General features: G+C 44.9%; 1 protein-coding gene across 3 annotated transcripts in view; it reads left to right on the top strand.

The window, feature by feature from the left end:
• LOC308374993 (sodium- and chloride-dependent GABA transporter 2-like) overlaps positions 1–21,368 on the top strand; it is a 50,461-nt gene that overhangs the window by 20,694 nt on the left and 8,399 nt on the right. For 2 of the 3 annotated variants that reach the window (XM_080851008.1, XM_080851010.1), the window contains one exon: positions 9,493–9,630. The exons of the other annotated variant lie outside the window; for it this stretch is intronic. In XM_080851008.1, coding sequence (XP_080707134.1) covers positions 9,493–9,630 — 138 coding nt within the window. The remainder of the gene's footprint in view (positions 1–9,492; positions 9,631–21,368) is intronic. 3 annotated transcript variants of the gene reach the window in all.

The raw sequence follows: 21,368 nt of genomic DNA, 5'->3' as shown, positions 1-21,368 counted from the left end.
TCTTCAAAGTGCGTGTAAACGCGACCCGACATCTGTAAGGAATATTACAGACAGTGTCGCTAGGCAACATCGCTATCAACAGAGGCAAACTGAGAAACTTCCTGCGGTGTGTGTAAATGCGCCCCGACATCTACGTGCAGATGTCGCGCAGATGTCGCCGACATCGCGAAAACCTGTGTGTAAATTGGGCCTAAGTCCTCCACACGGTCCCACAGGGTGTCTGTGCGCTTGCTGTGTGGCTCGCGGTTGCTCACCAGTTGCTGTGTGGTGTCCTCAATGTCAGATACTCTGCCTTCCACCTCAGTCAGCCGTTCTTGCATGGTGTTTACGGCATTTTTTAGTTCAGCAGTAGTTTCTTTGATCGTTGAAACATCTGAAGCGACCATATGCAGTGTGGCGCTAATTTTACCCCCTTCAGCAAAAAGGATTTCCAGGCTAGCATTCTGCTCAACTCGTGTTGGACTAGCACCACTGGATTCAATCGGAGCAGGTTTCCCTCGTGTGGATTTGAAGTATTTCAAGGACGCCATGGTTTATATTTCTGTGCTTTAGTTGGTATAAATTGGTATGAATTAACGATGGAGTATTCTAAAACAAAAATTCGTCAAAAATATGAAAAAATATGAAGGAATGAACGGATGAATTGATATTAATTTGGTGGGGCTTCTGGACAGCTTCTAATGGGCGACCATCTTACTCGCGATCCCACGTGACTCAGTCTCCTTTAATATTGATGCAGGCAGTCTTTGAGAACTTAAAGAGTCTGTTCATATGAAAAATGATGCCCTGCAGACATTCTTTGAGAACATGAAGAGTCTGTTCTGTGCAGCAGGCTTTCTTTGACAGCTGGACCCAACTCTTCCTTTTGTCATAAAGGTGTAGACTTTTGAAGTGGGGATAGGGGCAGTGCTTTCTTAATGACATAGAAATCCTTTTAGGCTCTTCACATGTGCCTACTTTTTCAACAAGCTGTCGACGGCAGAGTTAAACTGACACATAGGGAAGTGTGAGTTGATCGCATTCTTGTAGAACCAAGGTATTGGCTGCAGGGGGCAGTGCATCCATTCGTCATCCTAACAGACCACTTAAGCCTGGAGAGCCCAAATGAGTCAGTGTAACAGGGTCAATTATGCTTCCCTTAATTTACCTCCCTTCATGGGTTAATTTTGTGGCACATTCAAGAAGCAGATTATTGGTTCCTAAGTTTGTTTGGAAACAATGTTTTGAAGTGGGCGTGATGAAATAGATATCCCTGTGTTCTTCCTTTCCTCTGTCTCTTTTCCTGGAAGTATATGACAGAGGTAGGTTGACGTCTAAAAACACAGGCTAACGAGGTTATTAGCCTACATGTGGCAATATGATTGAGCTAGTTTTGTACATAGTCATTTACGTGGTTTGCCTGATGTATGTTGACAGGAGCTGAGCGACTGGCTAGCTTCTATCTGAATGCTTTTATTTTCTTCATTTCATTTATCAGGTGGGTCACGTTAGACATTTATGTATTTTATGCACGTGTTTTGTGCGCAATCTCTCTTTTCCTGGAAGTAAATGACAGAGGAGCTGAGCGACTGGCTAGCTTCTATCTGAATGCTTTTATTTTCTTCATTTCATTTATCAGGAAGCCGCAATAAAAGTTTGCATATCAGGTCGGTGGATGCGTCCTTCTTTAAACACAACGCAGAGAGTGAAACAGCGAGGGGACTTTACCTCCGTTACAGTGGTGCCGACGACCCGGATTTCTGTTCAGCTGAACGCCGAACACTGGGCTAGCTACGACAGCAACGCCGACCTGGGACCATCGCCGACTTGCGCTGCTATTGACCTTGCTGCATGGTCGAGGCTGGATGCGCGTGCATACATCACCGTGTATCTTTTGAACTGTACTGAGTGCATTGCAAGGGTGATTGCGTCCGTTGTCTCTGTCAGTGAGGCGGTGCAAATGAACAATGAATATGTTTGAATAGAAACACTGTTTAATATCAGTTTGGATTTTTTTTTTATTTCTCTTTCTCGAATTTTTTTTTTCTTTTTTTTCTCTTTCTCGATTTTTTTTTTATAATGTGTATTATTATGGAGCCTACTGGTGGTTACTATTTCAGTGTTGGGAGGGGGAGGGGCTTTCCTACATATAGTCCTTCAGGTAGTCCTGGGTTGGTGGGTGACGACAGTGTTAGGAATAGGATCTTATTTTATACACCTGTGCACCAGGCATCTACTAGGTCTGATACCATTGGACTACTGGATCAGGCTGAACAAGGCAGCTGAGGTAGTTGAGCAGTCTATGGGAAAAGGCGGTGAGGCATTACATCCGCAAACGGTAGAGGTTGCGGCCATGTTTATTAGGCATTGCCCTGACAAAGACCTGTCCCTGATGTTCATGAGTAAGCCACAGACTATGTGGACGGCCTGTGAAGTCCAAGCACAGTTGGATGAGTTTTTGAGGAGCCGTGCGGGAAAGGTAGGCCGCGTATCTCAGCACACCACTTTGACAGCCACACCTGTAAGTGGGGCGGTGGTCAGCAGTTTGCCGACTGGTGAGTCTGCAGTGGGGGTGGGCAAGCCAGCTAGTGCAGCTGTAGAGGATACCAAACTTGACAGGTTACTTGACCTGGTAGAAAAGATGGTTGAGTGTAATGCGCAAGTTGCTGGCCAGCCTAGGCAAAGTGTGACGCGCAACCTCAGATGCGGAGTGTGCCAGAGTTCCGATCACACTACTCAGTCACATTGTAGATTGCATAATTTGTGCTTTCTGTGTTTCAGCCCTGGCCACACACGACTTCAATGTCAGAGTAGGCCTCTAGGTAGGAGTCGGGATGTTATGCCTGTGGCGGTGGAGCCGGCACAGATGCGTAAGCCGTTTCAGGGAAACTGGTGAGCCTCCATTCAGGGGAGGGCAGTGGCAGGCAGCTTAGTTTACCCTCCAGTTTGAATGATGACATTGAGTCTGTGTATTCGTATTTGTGTGAAACCTTACCAAAGTCAAGCAGAGTAGTCATGCAGAACACCATGAGAGTGACACAGAGTGACAGTTTGTTTTATGCATCGGTTTTAGTGCAGGGCAAGGTTGAAGTACAGGGGATGTTGGATACCTGGTTCATGGCGACCACGCTTAGTGCAGACGTTGTGCCACGTCTGAGGGAAGCAGGTGTGTTGCTTGGTGAGTCTCCAACTCCTGTGGATATTGTCCTGGTTGGTTGCGGGGGTAAACAGACTAGTCCTCTTGGTGTGCTTGACATGGTCATTGAGATATATAGATTCAAGTTTGATGTTCCTGTGTTGATTATCAAGGGACAGGTGGATCCATTGATTGTTGGCACTAATGTGTTGAAGCCTCTTATCAGGCAATTTAAGTCCAGTGATGCCTTCTGGCGGGTTGTGAGTCAGTCTGATGGAGCAGGTCAGGGTGATAGCAGCCAGTTTTTACGCCTTTTATCGAATTTGGAGAGATGGAGAGGTGAGTCCATTCCAGATAAAGTGGGTACACTGAGGCTGAAGAGTGCAGTCACACTCCAACCTATGACTGAGCATCTGGTGTGGGCCAGGTTGCCGCCGAAAACGCATATCTCTGTTGGCAGCACGGTTGTTGTGGAGCCCAGCACTACGCGCTGCATAAATAGACAGATGCTTGTTGGACGTATTGTCTCTCCTATGTGGGGAGATGGGTGGCTTACGGTTAAGATTGTTAATCCCACGCCTGACGCAGTTACATTGTGCCGGAATGCAAAGGTAGCAGATGTGTACCCGTGCATTGCCCTGGAGGATTTTGATCATGACTTGATGTCACAGAACGAGCTACGGTGAGGTCAGGCAGTTCTCATGGCAGTTTGTCTGTTAACAGTGACTCTGGTGGCGTGGTTGGGAATGTTGATAGTTCATTGCAGGGCCTCGGACTGGGTTCTATACCCATTGACGATTGTCAGGCCTCTCCTTGTGGGAAGGACAAGTTAGTTGATCTGATAAAGGAATACAAGTCTATCTTTTCTCGGCATAAGCTTGACTGTGGTGAGGCGGGCGAGTTTTGCCATAGGATCAGGTTAACAGATGACCGTCCTTTCAGGTTGCCATATCGCAGGTTGTCCCCAGCACATTATCAGAAGTTGAAAGAGACTTTGGATGAAATGGAGGAAAAGGAGATAATTAGAAAATCTAGTAGTGAGTACGCTTCTCCATTAGTGCTGGTGTGGAAGAAGAACGGGGACCTGCGATTATGCACTGACTTTAGGTGGCTTAACGCGCGCACGGTTAAGGATGCTCACCCACTTCCTCACCAAGCGGATGTCCTTGCTGCTCTAGGTGGTAATGTGTTATTTTCCACTATGGATCTGACCTCAGGTTATTACAACATGCCTTTGCATGAGGATGATAAGAAGTATACCGCCTTTTCATCTCCATTAGGATTGCATGAATATAACAGGCTCCCGCAGGGTTTGTGTAATAGCCCCGCCTCTTTCATGCGAATGATGCTCTCCATATTTGGGGATCAAAATTTCGTAAGCCTTCTCTGTTATTTGGATGATCTGTTATGTTTTGGGAGATCTGAAGAAGAGAGTTTGCAGCGATAGCGCATGATTTTTGAGCGGTTGAGGGAACACAACCTAAAGTTGTCGCCTGCAAAGTGTAAATTTCTTTGGAAATCTGTGAAATTTCTTGGTCATATAGTTTCTCAGGAGGGAGTTGCAAGTGATCCAGACAAGGTTGAGGCTATTGTGAATGTCTCGCAGTCAGATTTGATGGAGGCTGATGGTGCCACACCGTCGGCTAGTAAGATCCGCTCCTTCCTTGGTATGGTGGTTTACTGTCAGCATTTCATTGAGAACTGTTCTGTACTTGCTAGGCCACTGTTTGTACTTACAGGTGGGTCAAAAAGGCCACGTAGGAATAAAGGGGTGAGTAGGCCAGTGCAAAGGAGAAAGCTCTGCCCTCAAGACTTTACAGGCCCTTAAGTCTGCACTGGTGAATAGTGTGCCTCTAGCTCATCCAGATTTTACTAAGCCTTTTCTGCTGTCTGTCGATGCGTCCACTAGTGGTCTTGGGGCTGTACTGTCCCAGGTGCAACCTAATCTAGACAAAGCACGGCCCATTGCTTTTGCAAGCAAGTCATTGAATCATGCCCAGTCTTAATATCCTGCTCATCGGCTCGAGTTCTTCGCCATGAGGTGGGCTATTTGTGATACATTTAGTCACTGGCTACAGGGTCACAAGTTCACAGTGTGGACTGATAATAACCCACTTAAGTATATTTTGACAAAGCCGAAACTAGATGCATGCGAGCAGCGTTGGGTGGCTAAGCTAGCACCGTATGATTTTGATATTTTGTATATTCCAGGTCCAGAGGTGCAAGAGATATGTAGTGAGCAAGGCTCCGGAACCTGAGGCCCGGGCTCCTCTCGTTTCCATTACTTCCTCAGCACCTCTTGAGTTAGTATGCATAGATTTTTGGTCTGCAGAAGACTCCAATAATAAGTCTGTTGATGTTTTAGTAGTGACTGACCACTTCACTAAGCTGGCATGTGCCTTCCCATGCCCTAGTCAGTCGGCGAAATCTGTGGCTCGGGTCCTATGGAACAAGTACTTTTGTGTCTATGGGTTTCCAGCTTGTATTCATTCTGACCAGGGGGCTAATTTTGAGAGCTCTTTAATTGCGGAGATGCTCCAACTGGCTGAACTTTACCTTCGTTACATCAGCTGCCGACAAGCCAGCTAAGCAATGTTCTTCATTCGGTTAACATTTATGGCCTATTGTCCAGGTACCAAGAACACCATGGATGTTATTCTTTTGGAAACAAAAAGGATTGGTGTGAGACTTTGCAAAAGAAACAAATAGGGATGCACGATATTGAATTTTATCCGATATCCGATATGCCGATATTTACAAGCTCATTTTGGCCGATTGCCGATGCCGATACCGATATATACACCTCAGCTTTTTAATTATTGAAAAGTCTCTCCTGTACTAGAATTAATTTGTTATTATGCTAGGGTATTGTTGTAAATACAGGACATTACAGACTTGATTTGTATCATTTTAGAAATAGACATTCACTCATGAAACTGAAATGGTTTAAAATATGACAGATTTATTTATATTTTCACGTCACAATTTTCATACTTGAACAGTAGCCTACCTCCTTGAACTTGAACAACTACACTCTGGAAATGCAGCTTGGCTTACTTGGCAAGCTAACGTTGGTTAACTGACTTACAGTTTAATAACGTCCCTTCTAGGATTTGAACTTGAACAACTACACTCTGGAAATGCAGCTTGGCTTACTTGGCAAGCTAACGTTGGTTAACTGACTTACAGTTTAATAACGTCTCTTCTAGGATTTCTAGACTAAACTATTGCCAAGTTAGCTGTATAAATTCCATATATGGAAAAGTAAGCCATGTACAGATAGCGTGGGCTCGTGACATAACTTTTCACATCGCATCAAATGAGGCATCATTAACTTCTCTGGTGTCACGTAGCATGCTTGGCTAACTTTGCAAGCTAACCTTGGTTAACTGATTTACAATTTAAAAACGTCCCTTCTAGGATTTCTAGACTAATCTATGTAACATTATTGCCAAGTTAGCTGTATAAATTCCATAAATGCAAAAGTGAGCCGTGTACAGATAGCGTGGGCTTGTGACATAACGTTTCACATCCCGTGAAAGGAGGTATCATCAACTTCTCTGGTGTCACGTAGCATGCAAGCTAGCAAGCTAGTGTTGTCTAGCTAACACCGTAACTTATTAACGTCTATTAGCGCGACAGGTAATGTTGTAAAGCGTGGCACGCAGGTAGTCTGCATCTATGTTTGCAACCTACGTTATGGGCAAGCTGCATCTCCTCCTCCTTCTCCTGAAAAGTTTTCTGACAAATAGGCATTTTGTCATCATCCTCTGATACTGTGAAGAAGGCTACTGCTACACAGCCGACGCTCATAAAAATTTGCTTCGCGTGCGCATAATTTACACATCACCTTATCGGCAAGGTATATCGGCAGAAATTTTTCATATCTGCAGATACCGATAATTAAGTTTTGAAGCCGATATCTGCCGATACCGATGTCTTGCCGATATTATCGTGCATCCCTAGAAACAAATATTACCCACAAATATGAGCAGTAGTGCTCATTGAACAGGCAGTATTAAAGTTTGTATTGTGTTAATTGTTTAGTTCCTCAAGTGTTTAACAGCTGTAAAGTCAATTATGTGGAAGACATGGACGTCATACAGTATATAAGACGCCCCTACTCAGGGGCGGAGTGGGACACAAAAATCCACCGGGACAATTCTGACTGCACCGGCCCACAACGTGCCCACAACTGGCCCAACCCGCATCCCCTCCACCTCCCATATATCAACTACAGAAACAAACGGGCGGCTTTTGATCATTATTGTTAGATTTAGAGTTGATGTGTGGGTGACAGACATGACAGTGACAGTGACAGTGTATTTGTTTATGTACATTTATGGAAATACGGAACAAATCGACTCCCGTATTGGCTCAAATGTTATGCTAATTCGCAACAATGTGTCCTGTCAACTCACTCGCATCTAGTTGACGGCTGGTTGAATAAATCCGTAATTCTTGTACATTTTGATGCACTTTCCTCCTGCGTCCGCCTCTTTTTCAGTCTGGCCTTTTTGCCCCCTCCTTTCTCCTTTCTCTTATGTCCCTCCATCAGGTCCGCTTCACCTGCTCTCTCTCCCTGATAGCTGCTAATTTATCTCCCTAGGTTCACTTGATAAAGGCAGAACGATACGCATTTCCCATGATGCTTTGCTCGACCATTCTACATTCAACAAAAAAACAAATTAAATCGCTGGCCAATTTATATTTGTGGTCATGAAAGTAATGGAGCGTCTGAATAAAAAGAATTACATCAATATAGGAGGCTAAACAAAAATCAGAAGGTTGGATTAACCCATTTAGGCCTAAAACGCCTGGAAAAAATGCCTGTAAAACCTATCGGCGATTTCAGAAACCTCCCCTAAAACCTGAAGTTTTTCTAGAAATTCAGCAATTGTGTCAACGCCTACTACATTACTGATTTCTCAGCCCCTGTAACAGATAGGAACACAATTCAAATTGTGTTTGAGAGCTTACACCTGTGGCTTTCATGGGAATTTGAATTTGTATTTACAAATATGTACAATATTTACATACACCTTCTCAAAAGTAAAAAATATATGTAAAAGTGCAGGATCAGCACAAAACAGTAAAAAAAAAAAATTAAATAGGCTATATGACAAAGTATATAACAAAGTGAAATAAAGTATGTAACTCTATAATTATAGGTATATAATTCTTAAAGGGAAAGTTTTAACTTTTGAGTTGTTTACTTGTTTTATTATGAGCAGAAGGGAATACGATTAACATCTATTTTGTTGTCCGTGTAGTTTTTACATACCAGGGATATTTTATGCTCATTTGGACACTATGGATGGAGAATGGACCTGACAGTGTCAACCTCTGAGTTGTTTACTTGCTGTATTGTGAGCAGAAGGGAATTATATTTTGATCAACAATTATAACTATTTTGTTGTCCATGTAGTTTTTACATACCAGTGATATTTGTATGCTCATTTGGATACTATCACTGAGATACAGATGAACTAGTTTAGTGTCAAATATTCCATTCAAAGGGAAAAAACAGGAATAATTCAAATAAAAAACAAAACAAATTTCAAGTACATCTTATTTATCAACTGATAAATACTGTATGCTGGGCTGAAATGGAAGGCAACCAAAGCATTCACAGTAGCATTAACTGATTATAAACAACATTCTATAGGGACTGATTATTGTTTCGAACTTACTTACCTTACTTAGCAAAGCGAGAAAGCCAACATAAAGCTAATAATGGCAAAACATTTGGGGCACTATCACGTGTCTATACCGATGCATTTTATTGGTCCAGAGGCCAACAATTTGGGAAAAAAAAAACCTTATACCGGAAAATGACATAAACGCTTTCCCGTCCTTAAAGGTAGAATGACGCAACAGCGCTCCCGGCTTTAATGGTAGAACAGCGGTAATGCTTTCCCGGCTTAAATGGGTTAATGGGAGTGAGTTTGACTGACACCATAGGTGTGATGTACAGAGACAAATAGTGCTATAAATAGTGGTTGGACTGCCTACTCATGTAACTCTCAGAGATTTTAGAGATTTTCACGGGACCATGATTTGACGTACATGCAAATTCAATGGGCCGCTCATGGCTTTGACTCAACGGCTGCGAAGGCCGGCCTGCAGGCTAGTTCTCGAGAGATAATTGGCCGACAGGCCCAGCGGGAAAAATCCTGGTGCTCCCGATGGCCACTCCGCCCCTGCCCCTACTGATTATCACCAGTACAGATACCCATGATGGGGGACGCATGGTCCTGCCTCCAACTATTCCCAGATATTTCCCTTTGAGGAAATAGCTACCATCTGTGCTTGTGAGAGTGTCTACAATTGTTTGTATGTCTGCCCTCTAATCAATCTGTATGTTTTACCACCAGTTTGTGTGTGTCGAAAGCCTGGCTACAGCAATATCTGACCTGTTCCCTGTTGAGCTGAGGAAGAAGGGAAGACAGGAGATCTTGGTGCTGGTCATTGCCATTGTGTGCTTCCTCCTGGGCCTGCCCTTCATCACACAGGTAAACAGAGAGAGAGAGAGAGAACACCTCCATTTTAAAAAACAAAGGCTATTGGACCACCATGTTGATAAAATAGCGTCAGTAGGGGACCAGCCATCTAGACACGAGACAAATGCCAGTGTTATTTTGTTACACAAGGATATATTAGGATAACCATAATCCTCTCCAGAGCCTATTTTCAGAGGTGCTAAAATACTTTAAGAAAATACATTTTCAAGGTTTGACTACTAAAGTGTTAGAACTTTGGAGTGACAATTATTTTTACAAAGCCAGTGGCTTACACAATGTATATTGACGAGAAAGGTATCAACACATCTGTTATAGTCCCATAATGTCATTTTCAATTGTATAGGGCCTACAAGCATAACCTCAGTTCCTTGTCCTAGAACCTACGCCATTACCATGATGGGAAGTGACGTAGTCACGCATCCAACTCAAATACACTATTCATTCACGCCTGGAAGGCTGAGATGCGTCCATCATCTCCTGAGCCCGCCCCCTCAGGAGCGCATAAATACATCGTGTGCTTATACTCATGTTTATCCCTTCACTAGCTCTGAGTGCCTCGAGTTTATTGGCTTGTTTTATTCTGTAGTCGAGTCACTGTATTGTAACTGTTACTAGCCAGTTGCTGACTAGCTTGCTAACCACCTGTTAACGTGCTTTTTTACAATTACTTTCACTCGCACTAACTCTTTGTATTAACAGATATGTCCACCAGACAGGCGTACCCAAACTGCGGGCACGCCAGAGAGAAAGGGGACCATCACTGCCTGTGCCTGGTCTGCTTAGGCAAAGACCATGCGGCTGCAGCCCTCTGCAAGGACAACCCCTCGCGTGAAGTCTGTGCCAAGATGGAGTTGGCCAGAGTCAGGAAGCGCCTTCGTTCTGGGAATGCAGGGGCTCAGGGACGCGTACGCCTGCGCCGGCTGGGGGGGCTCGGGCTGCGTGCTCCCTCCGCTTCAAGCAGCGTGGTGTCTGGCATCCGCCCTCCGGCCGTAGCCTCACCCGCTAGCCCTTCCTCCTCTTCCAACCCTCCCCCCGCCCGTGGGTGACCACGGAACGCGAGGCGGTGGAGCTACCCTCTAGCTTCGAGGAGATGCCGGCCCTCGAACTAGACTTCGGGCTGGACACCAATAGCCTGTCCAAATCCGTAGAGCTCTCGTCGGAGAGCGAGGAGATGGATGTAGCCGAGCACCCGCCCGTCACTCCCAGGACCCTGGGCCAACAACTGCATGAGGTGGAACTGAGGGCTGCGACCCACCTCGGTCTCCCTCTCCCTCCACCTCCCGTCGTGCAGTGTTCCCTGCTGGACGGGGAATTCTACGGCGGCCCTAACCCTAACGGAGTTAGCCGCGTCGCTGGGAGGCGACCATCAGGTGGTGGCTGAGCTGCGCAGGGCGACGGATCTCTCTCTCCGTCTCACTAGCTGCACAGCGCAGGCTCAAGGGAGAGTCATGGGCACCTCTGTCGCGACTCTGCAGTCGCTTTGGCTGTCACTGGCAAAGCTCAGCGACAAAGAGAAGGCTCCTCTTCTAGACTCACTACACACCGTCAACGGGGTCTTCGGTGAGTCTGTGGGTACGATGGCCGCCCATTTCGAGGCGGAGAAAAAGAGTCGCGAGGCGTTCCAAGCCTGGATGCCCCACTCCATCTTTGACCAGCGCTCCTCTGCTCAGGCGACTCCAGCCACAGGAGTCAAGCGCAGCGTATTCCGTTCGCCAGCACCTCCGCCGGCTAAGGTCCCGGCGCGCCGTGGATGGCACAGGCACCCCTTCCGCCTTCCGGAGCAACCCGACTCGCGTCAGCCCGCTCCACGCCAGACGCAGAGCGCACCCCGCGCAGCACACCAGCATGCAGCCAGGCGGGGGAGAGGTCGCGGAAACTCTTCAGCCTCCTGATCTGCGGCTGAAAAAGAGGAGAGGGGGAGAGGTGGAATCCTCACCACCAGGGAAATTGGCCCGCTACTCGCATGTTAAAATCATGCCAGCTACGGTTTGTCAAGTTACACCAAACACACAAAATGTATCTGTCTTAACTGTCCCATTAGGCGCAGCTTTTCGACATGCTTGTGTAACTCCCCCCGCAGTGTCCCACTGCACACACACATCCAGCATTTTTTTTTCAAACCGAGGGGGCAACCCCAGATCTCGTCTCCCTCCTTAGTCAGAGCGGGCACAGATCTAGACAGATTGAATATGAGCGAGCTTATGCTCAACCTAGTATTTCGCTCTCGGCCCAGCCTGCACGACTGTGTGGAGAGCTGGCGCGCATGCGCATTGTCACCTTGGGTTATAAAGACCATATCAGTAGGTTACACGCTCCAGTTTGCCCATCCCCCCTCCCCCCCCCCCCGAGGTTCATGGTCATGGTTCAAACGTTAGTGCCACCGCACTAGGAAAGTGAGCAATACAGCCTGTACCTCTAGGAGAAGAGAACAGGGGGTTCTTCAGTCGCTATTTTCTAGTCCCGGAAAAGGACGGAAAATATCGACCAATCTTAGACCTCCGTATTCTGAACAAAGCTCTCATGACGATGAAATTCAGGATGCTGACCCCTCGTCTGCTAGTTCAATACATAAGACCGGGAGATTGGTTTACCTCCATCGATCTTAAAGATGCATATTTCCATATCCAGATTCACCCCAGACACCAACAGTTTCTGAGGTTTAAGGCTTATCAGTTCTGCGCGCTCCCTTTTGGTCTAGCTTTGGCTCCAAGGGTATTCACAAAATGCGTAGAAGCCGCCATCGCACCATTGCGGCGACAAGGCTTGCAAATTCACAATTACTTAGACGACTGGCTTATTTGCTCGAAGTCAAAAAGAAGCAGCGTTACAAGAGTGCCATCTAGTGGTGTTGCACCTACATCGTCTAGGCTTCGTGGTGAACAGACAAAAAAGCGTTCTAATTCCCAGTCAGTCCGCTCTCTTCCTGGGCATGATATTAAACTCCACCTCTATGGAGGTGGGTTTATCTCAAGGAAGAATAGAAGCAATCAGATCGTGTGTAAGTCAGTTCAAACTGAAAAAGAAAGTTTCATCCCTTCTCTGCCAAAGGCTGATAGGAATGATGGTTTCGGCCGCTATAGCGTTACCTCTCGGAATGCTACACACACGCCCCTTTCAAACGTGGTATCTCTTTTTTAAAGCTCAGTTCCACAAGGAACAGGTGCAAGAGGGTGACAGTGGATGCCAGGTGCCTGAAAGCTCTGGCGATCTGGAAAACGCCACACTTCCTCACATCGGCAGCTCCGATGGGCACAGTGACACGCTGTTTAGTAATAACTACAGACGCTTCCACGCCAGGCTGGGGAGCGATCTGCGAGGGAAAATCAGTAAACGGGCTCTGGTCTGCGGCGGAGGCAGAGTCACACAAAAATGTCTTGGAACTAAAGACGATATTCCTGGCGCTGCAGCACTTTCTGCCCTTAATAAACGGTCAGCACGTTCTAGTCAGAACAGACAACACATCAGCCCTGGCGTATATAAACCGCTAGGGGGGTGTTCGTTCTCCAACGCTACATCACCTGGCATCCCGCCTGCTCTTGTGGGCAGCAGCTCGCATCAGTTCCCTCAGAGCAGTTCATGTTCCGGGCCACCTCAACTGGGGCGCGGACTTGCTGCCGAGGGGCAATCCACAGGCTGCAGACTGGTGTCTTCACCCTCAGGTGATCGAGCAGCTCTGGCTACGTTTTCACAGAGCTCAGGTGGATCTGTTTGCCAACAGAGAGAATGCCTGCTGTCCGCTCTGGTTCTCGCTGGGGGGAGACAACCCCCCGTTAGGTGTAGACGCGCTGGGCCACCAATGGCCGAACATGCGTCTTTACGCTTTCCCCCCGATCTCTCTCCTTCAGCAGGTGCTGAGCAGGATAAGGGACGAGGGCAGATAATTAATATTAATAGCCCCCCATTGGCACAATCGACCATGGTGCGTGGATCTATACAGGATGTCAGTGCAACCTCCCTGGACGCTGCCTCTACGGAGAGATCTCCTGACGCAGGCGCACGGCACGACATCCCCGACCGGAGCTGTGGCAGCTCAGAGCCTGGCACCTGAAAGGAGCAGGCTTATAGCTTCGGGGCTGTCTGATGCAGTGGTGTCCACAATACAGAGTGCTCGGGCTCTGTCGACACGATCCCTCTATACCAGTGGTTCTTAACCTTATTGGAGGAACTGAACCCTGCAAGCTTCATCAGTGCATTCACCGAACCCTTCGTAATTGGAAAAATAAAATATGATTTGTTCAAAACACAGGTATACAGCCACGGAAAAAATTAAGTGACCACTTCAAAATTATCAGTTTCTCTGGTTTTACTATTTATTGGTTGTGTTTGATTAAAATTTACATTTTTGTTTTATTCTATAAACCACTGACATTATTTCAACCAAATAAAAAAAAAAAAAAAGGTCAGTGAAGATGTTGATGAAGGAACACCAGATCAGGACCATGTCATGGTCAGCCCAATTCCCAGACCTGAATCCCATTAAAAACCTCTGGAATGTGATCAAGAGGAAGATGGATGGTCACAAGCCATCAAACAAAGCCGAGCTGCTTGAATTTTTGCGCCAGGAGTGGCATAAAGTCACCCAACAGCAATGTGAAAGACTGGTGGAAAGCATGCCAAGACACATGAAAGCTGTGATTTTAAATCAATCAATCAATCAATCAATCAAATATTGTTTCTGAACTCTTCTTAAGTTAAAACATTAGTATTGTGTTGTTTAAAAATGAAAATGAACTTGTTTTCTTTGCATTATTCGAGATCTGAAAACACTGCATGTTATTCGCTATTTTGACCAATTGTCATTTTTCAGCAAATAAATGCTCTAAATGACAATATTTGTATTTGAAATTTGGTAGAAATGTTGTCAGTAGTATTTAGACTTAAACTAAAATTTCAATTTACTTAAACACATACCAATAATAGAACCCGAGAAACTGATCATTTTGAAGTGATCTTAATTTTTTCCGCGGCTGTATATTTTATTAGTGCACAAAATGAGCCATGCAGTTGCAGTGCACACAAAATCACTGTGTTCAAAGAACAAAACATGAATTTCACACAATAACATAACTCAATGAATATTTACTGCAAATCAATATGACTTTTGCTGTTGCCTTTCAGATACAAGTTCAGAAATGCACATTTTTAGCATGCAAATAAATATTTCTAATCTAACAAAGGGAAAACTAATTTTGTGTTACCAAACTGTCGACAGCCAATATTGCTAGTGTGAACCGGACTACTGTGTGTCTTGATCCCTGCCGAACCCCTGAAAGTGACTCAGCGAACCCCTGGGGTTCGATCAAACCCAGGTTAAGAACCACTTCTCTATACGCTGAAGTGGCGCAGATTTGATCAATGGTGTGTCGCGCGGCAGTGCGTCATTTTAGAATTCCTGCAGCAGTTATTTGACGAGGGGAAGGCGGCTTCCACTCTCAAAGTTGACCTTGCGGCTATTTCTAATGGTAAAACCCCAGGTAATCACCTTTTAATGTCACGCTTTATGGCTGGTGTTAGGCGTCTCAAACGCTGGTGGTTTTACGCGCTCTAACAGGTCCTCCGTTCGAGCCCCTCGAGACAGTTACATGAAACTTGTTTCATTTAAAACCGCGCTGTTGTTGGCTTTGGTGTCAGCAAAACGCGTGGGTGATTTGCCAGCTCTGTCAGTCAGCGCATCGTGCCTACAGTTCGCGATTGCCGGTGACAAAGTGGTTATGCGTCCGAATGCCGCTAACACGCCTAAGGTGGTGACAACTCCATTTCGCAATCAAGTAATTGAGTTGGCAGTATTTTCGCCTCCCCCTTTCGCTTCGGCGGAGGAGGAGCGCTTGAATAAGCTGTGCCCTGTGCGCGCTCTCCGCTGTTATATAGAACGCACCAGTGCTTTCAGGAAATCTGACCAGCTATTCCTGTGCTTTGAAGCACACGCGAGGGGCAGACCTCTTTCAAAACCTAGCCTTTCCCGTTGGATTGTGGAGGCTATAGTTTTGTCTTATAAGAGTTTATCTTAAGAGCCACCGGTAAAGTTGCGTGCGCACTCTACTCGAGGAGTCTCGTCCTCCTGGGCTTTATTGAAAGTCTCAGTCGAAGATATTTGTAAGGCTGCAAGGTGGAATTCTCGCCACACTTTCATTCGATTTTATATGTTAGATGTGTCTATTCCCTCTTTCTTGCAAGAAGTCTTACACGCTGAAAATTCAACAGCTCCCCAGAGCCTGTGAATGGTTATTAATATGAACGGTTGCCAGCTTTTACACGTTAAATGCTGACGTTCCGTTATATGGGGAAATCATGTAGTCAGACTGTTGGAGATCGCTTAGTCTGCGTGAGAAGGTAATTGATAATGTATGTGTTCATTAGCTTTTATATTAATGCAGATGAACCGTTTTATGAGAAAATCATACAGGCAGGTGATCAGAGATCACTCTGGGCCACGTGAAAGGAAGGTAAAGTAATGTATGTGTTCATCAGCTTTTATATGATAAATGCAAATTAACCGATATAAGGGGGAATCATGTAGGCTGGTGATCAGAGATCTTGTAGCCTATGTAAAGAAGGGATTGCCCCGTGATGTTAACCGCCAGCTGTCGTGAGAGCCTCTTGGGAGGTCAGAAGTATGAGGAGCTGGTTAAGGTTGATTGACACTGTATTTTTCACACATTACCAAGGTTTGCGTGTACAGTGTCCATTTTTTCTTGGAGTGGGTGTGTTTTATGTTACGCTCAATTGTCCAAGAGACCGGAGATGCGTCAGGCGCTCGTATTTATGCGCTCCTGAGGGGGCGGGCTCAGGGGATGATTGACGCATCTCAGCCTTCCAGGCGTGAATGAATAGTGTATTCGAATTGGATGCGTGACTACGTCATTTCCCATCATGGTAATGTCTGCGGTCCCACTAAAGGAACCGAGGTTACGTAAGTAACCGAGACGTTTTATCTGAATTAATGGGCAGGAAGTTGTTAGTCATCCATGCTTTTACATCTTGCAGGCAAGCTTCTAAAACCACTAGTGCAAAAGTTCACTTCACCTGTTTACCTGTGACTCAATCATTCTATTTAGTATTTAGGAAGGACCAAAGATTAGTAGGGCTTACATCTTTCATTCTGTGCAGTTTGTATTGGGTATCACAGTGTATTTATGTTACTGTTATGAGACCGGACATGGTGTTTTATACTCTGATTGCAGTCCTGTTCGTCCTGTTGAGATTTATTTTCCAATACTGACCAGTGGACTATACAGTATCCCTTACTTAAGTGAGTACGCCTGTTGGTAGACCTAAGGTGACCAGGATTTGTATTTCATTTTATTCCCTTACCCTTTTCCATGTAATCTCAGGCGCCTCACCCATTCCAACCCCCTTCCCTTACCCTAACCTGAGTTCATATCCAGTGACGATACAGATTTTTAATTAAAATATCCATTATTACAAGCTTCAGTCTTCAAGTTAGAGTATGTAGGTTGTAGGGTGATCTATTAGCAGAAATGGAATATAGTTTTCAGAATTATGTTTTCATTTGTGTACCTACAGATGGTTGTTTTCCTTAGCTTAAAATGAGTCCTTAATATCTCCGTAGGGAGCTGGCACTCATTCACATGGTCCGCCATGTTTCTACAGTACCCCAGAACAGTCAAACCAAAACACTGGCACTAGAGAGGGCCTTTTGTGTTTTTATGGCATCTGACAGCCACCGTAGCTTCTACTAAACTTTATACACTAAATCTTACATACTGAACCTTTTACAGCAAATTGCGATTATTAAGTTTAGATTAATCGATCAACAGCCCCACTCAGGACATTTACAATATAAATAATTAACAATTTATGCTCTGTATTTGTGGCTTGTCTTAAAAGTATCCCATCAAAATGCATGTGAAATCTTTTCTTGTATATTACTTTGTTTACTAACCTGTCATTGTCGTCTCCCATATAGTAGACAAAAGGCAAAAATGCAAAGGCATATAATAACCTTATTCCTAACCATCATAACGTATACTAATGTACACCTTTATAAGGCGACTTACTTGCATACCTAGCTGTGTCCCCTCACCTTGACTCTTTTCATCCCCTCCTACTCTCGACTCCACTGTAGGATTCAACTGCAGACTTTTCCACCGTCTTTCCCCTCCTCACTGCTGCCCATTCTCACCAAACCATTAGGCACAGTGCACTGCTCTGCTTATGATACATCATGTATGTACTGTATATGTAGATATAGACCTATTCACCTGGTGTTATAGTAATGGATGTAGGCAAATGACTGCGTTATGTAGGTGTGCCTGAAGCTGCCTGGTTTTTACTGTCTGCGGAATTAGCAAGTAGCTTATTTGCCGTCTTGTGTTGCACTTGCTTGATGTTTGACAGTGTTAGGACAGTTGTTGACTAAGAAGTTGGTCATAGTGTCAAAGTAAGCACATTTCAAGATATTTCGCTAGTTTGAGCCACTAGCATCTCGTTAGTGATAAGCAAGTGATCCGTTATGCTGCTTTAATCACTGTGTGCAAAATGTTCCATCTTAAAAAAAATAAAATAATAAATAAATAATTTATTATTTAAGTTGCGGTTTGAAAATCGCGTCTCATCGGGCCCTATCTTGCCGATCAGAAACGCAAGTAGGACGGCGCCAATCGCAAGTAGCTGTGTGGGCGGCTCTATGGCGCAGTTGCTATTTTAACGTTGGAAAAAACACACTTGCGTCCAGCGCAAGTGTCAAAAGGGTTGGTCCAAAGGAGGTTACTCAGCCATAGGTGTGGTTTGGGCGTAATATGCAATAAACCAATCAGAGCATCATCTCACATTCCCTTTAAGAGCGAGGAGCGCATATTGCAAAGCGGCTTGTTATCGTAATTGCGGAATTACCGGGAGGAAGACCGTGAGGCCACCAGAACGTGTTACCAGAAACAATCACGGCAATATTTTCCCATGCTTGTTTGGAGAAATGGTTCTACTTTTCATTTCTCGTTTGTATTTTTTCAGTTACTAGCATTTGTTTTTTGGTGGCAACATATTTGAAATAAAAGTCACAAAAACATACTTTCCGATGTTTTGGGTTCACCCTCACTGAATCACTAGGTTATGTATGCATGGTAATAATATTGCACCCATCGGCACATGCAGTTTAACCTCACGTCTTCTAAAGTCCTCTAATCTATCTTCATTTACACATCCATGATTCATGGCAATGTTGTGTAAAACACTGGGGGGGCACGTATGTGAATATGGGTGCAGTCTATAGCGCCAAGGACGCCAGGGAACCCATACTTCTCCCAGAACGCCTGCTTAGCCCGCTCTTGGCTGTCGGGTGTTACGGGAAATTTTATGAATTCCCCAGCATGTCAGACTAGACCTGACGTAACTGCATGTATAGCCAAACGTATTGTAGACTGTGATAGGGATATTGTGCGTCTGTCCCCAGCTCATCTGCCAGGAGATGGCAGACATCAGAACCGCCATTACAATTAACCTGAATCATTTGGGTCATTGTGTACGCTAGATGTATGCCTATTTTTAAAATATCTTGGATATGGATATCACAATGATTTCGTCATGTGGTAAATACTTTATTTTCCTTGTAATTATATATGGCTTGCCAAAAAATTGGTGTAAATCTCTCGTGAAGACGACAGAAGTAAAGTGTAGCCTATAGGTCCTATACTGTGCGGGCAAGCACATGCGCCCTTAAAATAGCGTTCTGAATATGCGTTACAGACTTTAGACATTGCGCCTCTGACATTAGACCAGCTTTTTTGTGGTCAATAGCGCACGGCGCACAGCGTTGTTTTGAAACTGCAAAATACCACTTGCGCCAGAGAAACGCCTTCTCTGTTCCGCCCCCGCCCATGTCGACGCAAGTTCATTTCGAAGCGCGCCTCTGGAGGGAAAATCGCGCTGTGCGCCGGGTGCAAGATAGGAATGATACATGCGTCGGTGACAATGTCAATTGCGCTGGGTGCAGGATAGGGCCCATCGTGTTTAAACCGCAAATGCAATTAATCGTTCAGCCCTAGTGACTATTCACCCGGTTTATAGTAATGGATGTGACTATTCACCCGGTGTTATAGTAATGGATGCCGTCAATGACATGATTCCCTGCGTCATAACTCCACTCATCCTTAATAGTAAACTAATGAGCCCACTGCACCCACTACGTTGTACGACCAATCCTTTGAACGCTGACTACTCACTCTTACCCCAGCTTTCCCCCCTGGTATTTCTCCTTGAGTGTATATTTCATGAACACTAATGTCTGTTCTACTCTAGAGTTTTTCCCTTGCCACTGTCGCCTTCAGGGGATTCAGGCTTTGGGCTCTGTAAAACACCTTGAGACAATGTCAATTGTTAATGGCACTATATAAATGAATGAAATAGAAAATTAAATGGTATACATTTTGATTAATGTCTTGAAGGTTTAGGGCAGGGGTCTTTAACCTTTTTCATCCCAAGAACCCCTTGGCTGAGAGAGACACTGAGCAGGGACCCCCACCCCCTCCACCCCAAATTTGGGCCTGATATTAATATATTTAATTTGGAACTAAGTGTCAGTCACACACACACACAAACACACACACACACACTTCCCTTCACACGTTTGAACAGAAGTACACATCGTCTGTGACACACAACTCGTTTAGTTTATTCTGTTTATTATTGACATTTATTCTCCCTTACAGTTAGCCATCACTCTGTATTCAATAAGGGAGGGACAAAGAATTATGTAGCTTGAGAAGCCTAAGTATGGATGAAATATCTCATACCTAGTGAAAGATCTGACGTTTGAGAATTCATCACTCATGTCTTTGGCAACAACATTCTCCCTATGAAGCATGCAGTGTGTAATAATGGCTCTTGCACCGTCTGCGCACATCGCGACACATTTTGGCCCGGGTGTATCATGTTCACGGAAAAAAATGTTGATCACTTTGAAAATCTCTTAACTTGTTTAACGTCCAGACAGCTGCTTACAGAATAGAAATTCCTCCTGCATCTCATTTTTGTCGACAAATCACAAAAAAGACTAAAAGCTGAGCGTCGTTTGACACATCGGGGGATTCATCTATTTGAAGTACAAAATAATCTGCCTTCAGGAGTTTTGCAAACACAAGTGCCCTCATATCAGCTGCCAGTTCATCAATAGTGCGGGCATTGGGATGCTTTTAAGTTTTTTTACGTACTCATTGTAAGAAATGAAGGAGGTTTCTTTGTTTCTGATGCAGCAATCTTTATTCCAGTAATGTGCAGTGACGAAGCAGCCTTACTCCGGATTCAGCGGTGTAGCACTCAATCACAAGCATCCACAATTCTAGGCATATATACTGTTTTAAGACCACTCCTAGGCTTCTTATGTAAATGAGCTAGGCTTGTAATGCAAACAGGTCTGGCAACCTTTTGTGTTGTATATGATAATCTGGTTTCTCTGTCTGAGATGGTTCTCAATGGCTTCCCCCATTCCCATATTATGATTAATTGCAGTCACTCACACCTCAGTTTGCTTCCTGACCCCAGGTGTCTGAGGAAATCCAGTGTGGGGCCTTTTCCTTTGTGACCATGATAAGATAACCATTTTGGGTATTCCGCTGGCTAACTTCTGGTGGTCACAGCAGCTGCTTGATCATGAATCTTACATCATCCTTCCCAAACATTGTTTTGCGCATAGCACTAGCTGCTGGCAATATTATGTAATCTTTCCGCAATTATGTATGTTTTTTTGGTTTGAGCGACACGTAAAATGCAACTTG

This window comes from Sprattus sprattus, assembly GCF_963457725.1.
Source record: "Sprattus sprattus genome assembly, chromosome: 14".
In the NCBI taxonomy this organism is placed as follows: domain Eukaryota; kingdom Metazoa; phylum Chordata; class Actinopteri; order Clupeiformes; family Clupeidae; genus Sprattus; species Sprattus sprattus.
This window is presented reverse-complemented; position numbering and strand designations above follow the sequence as displayed.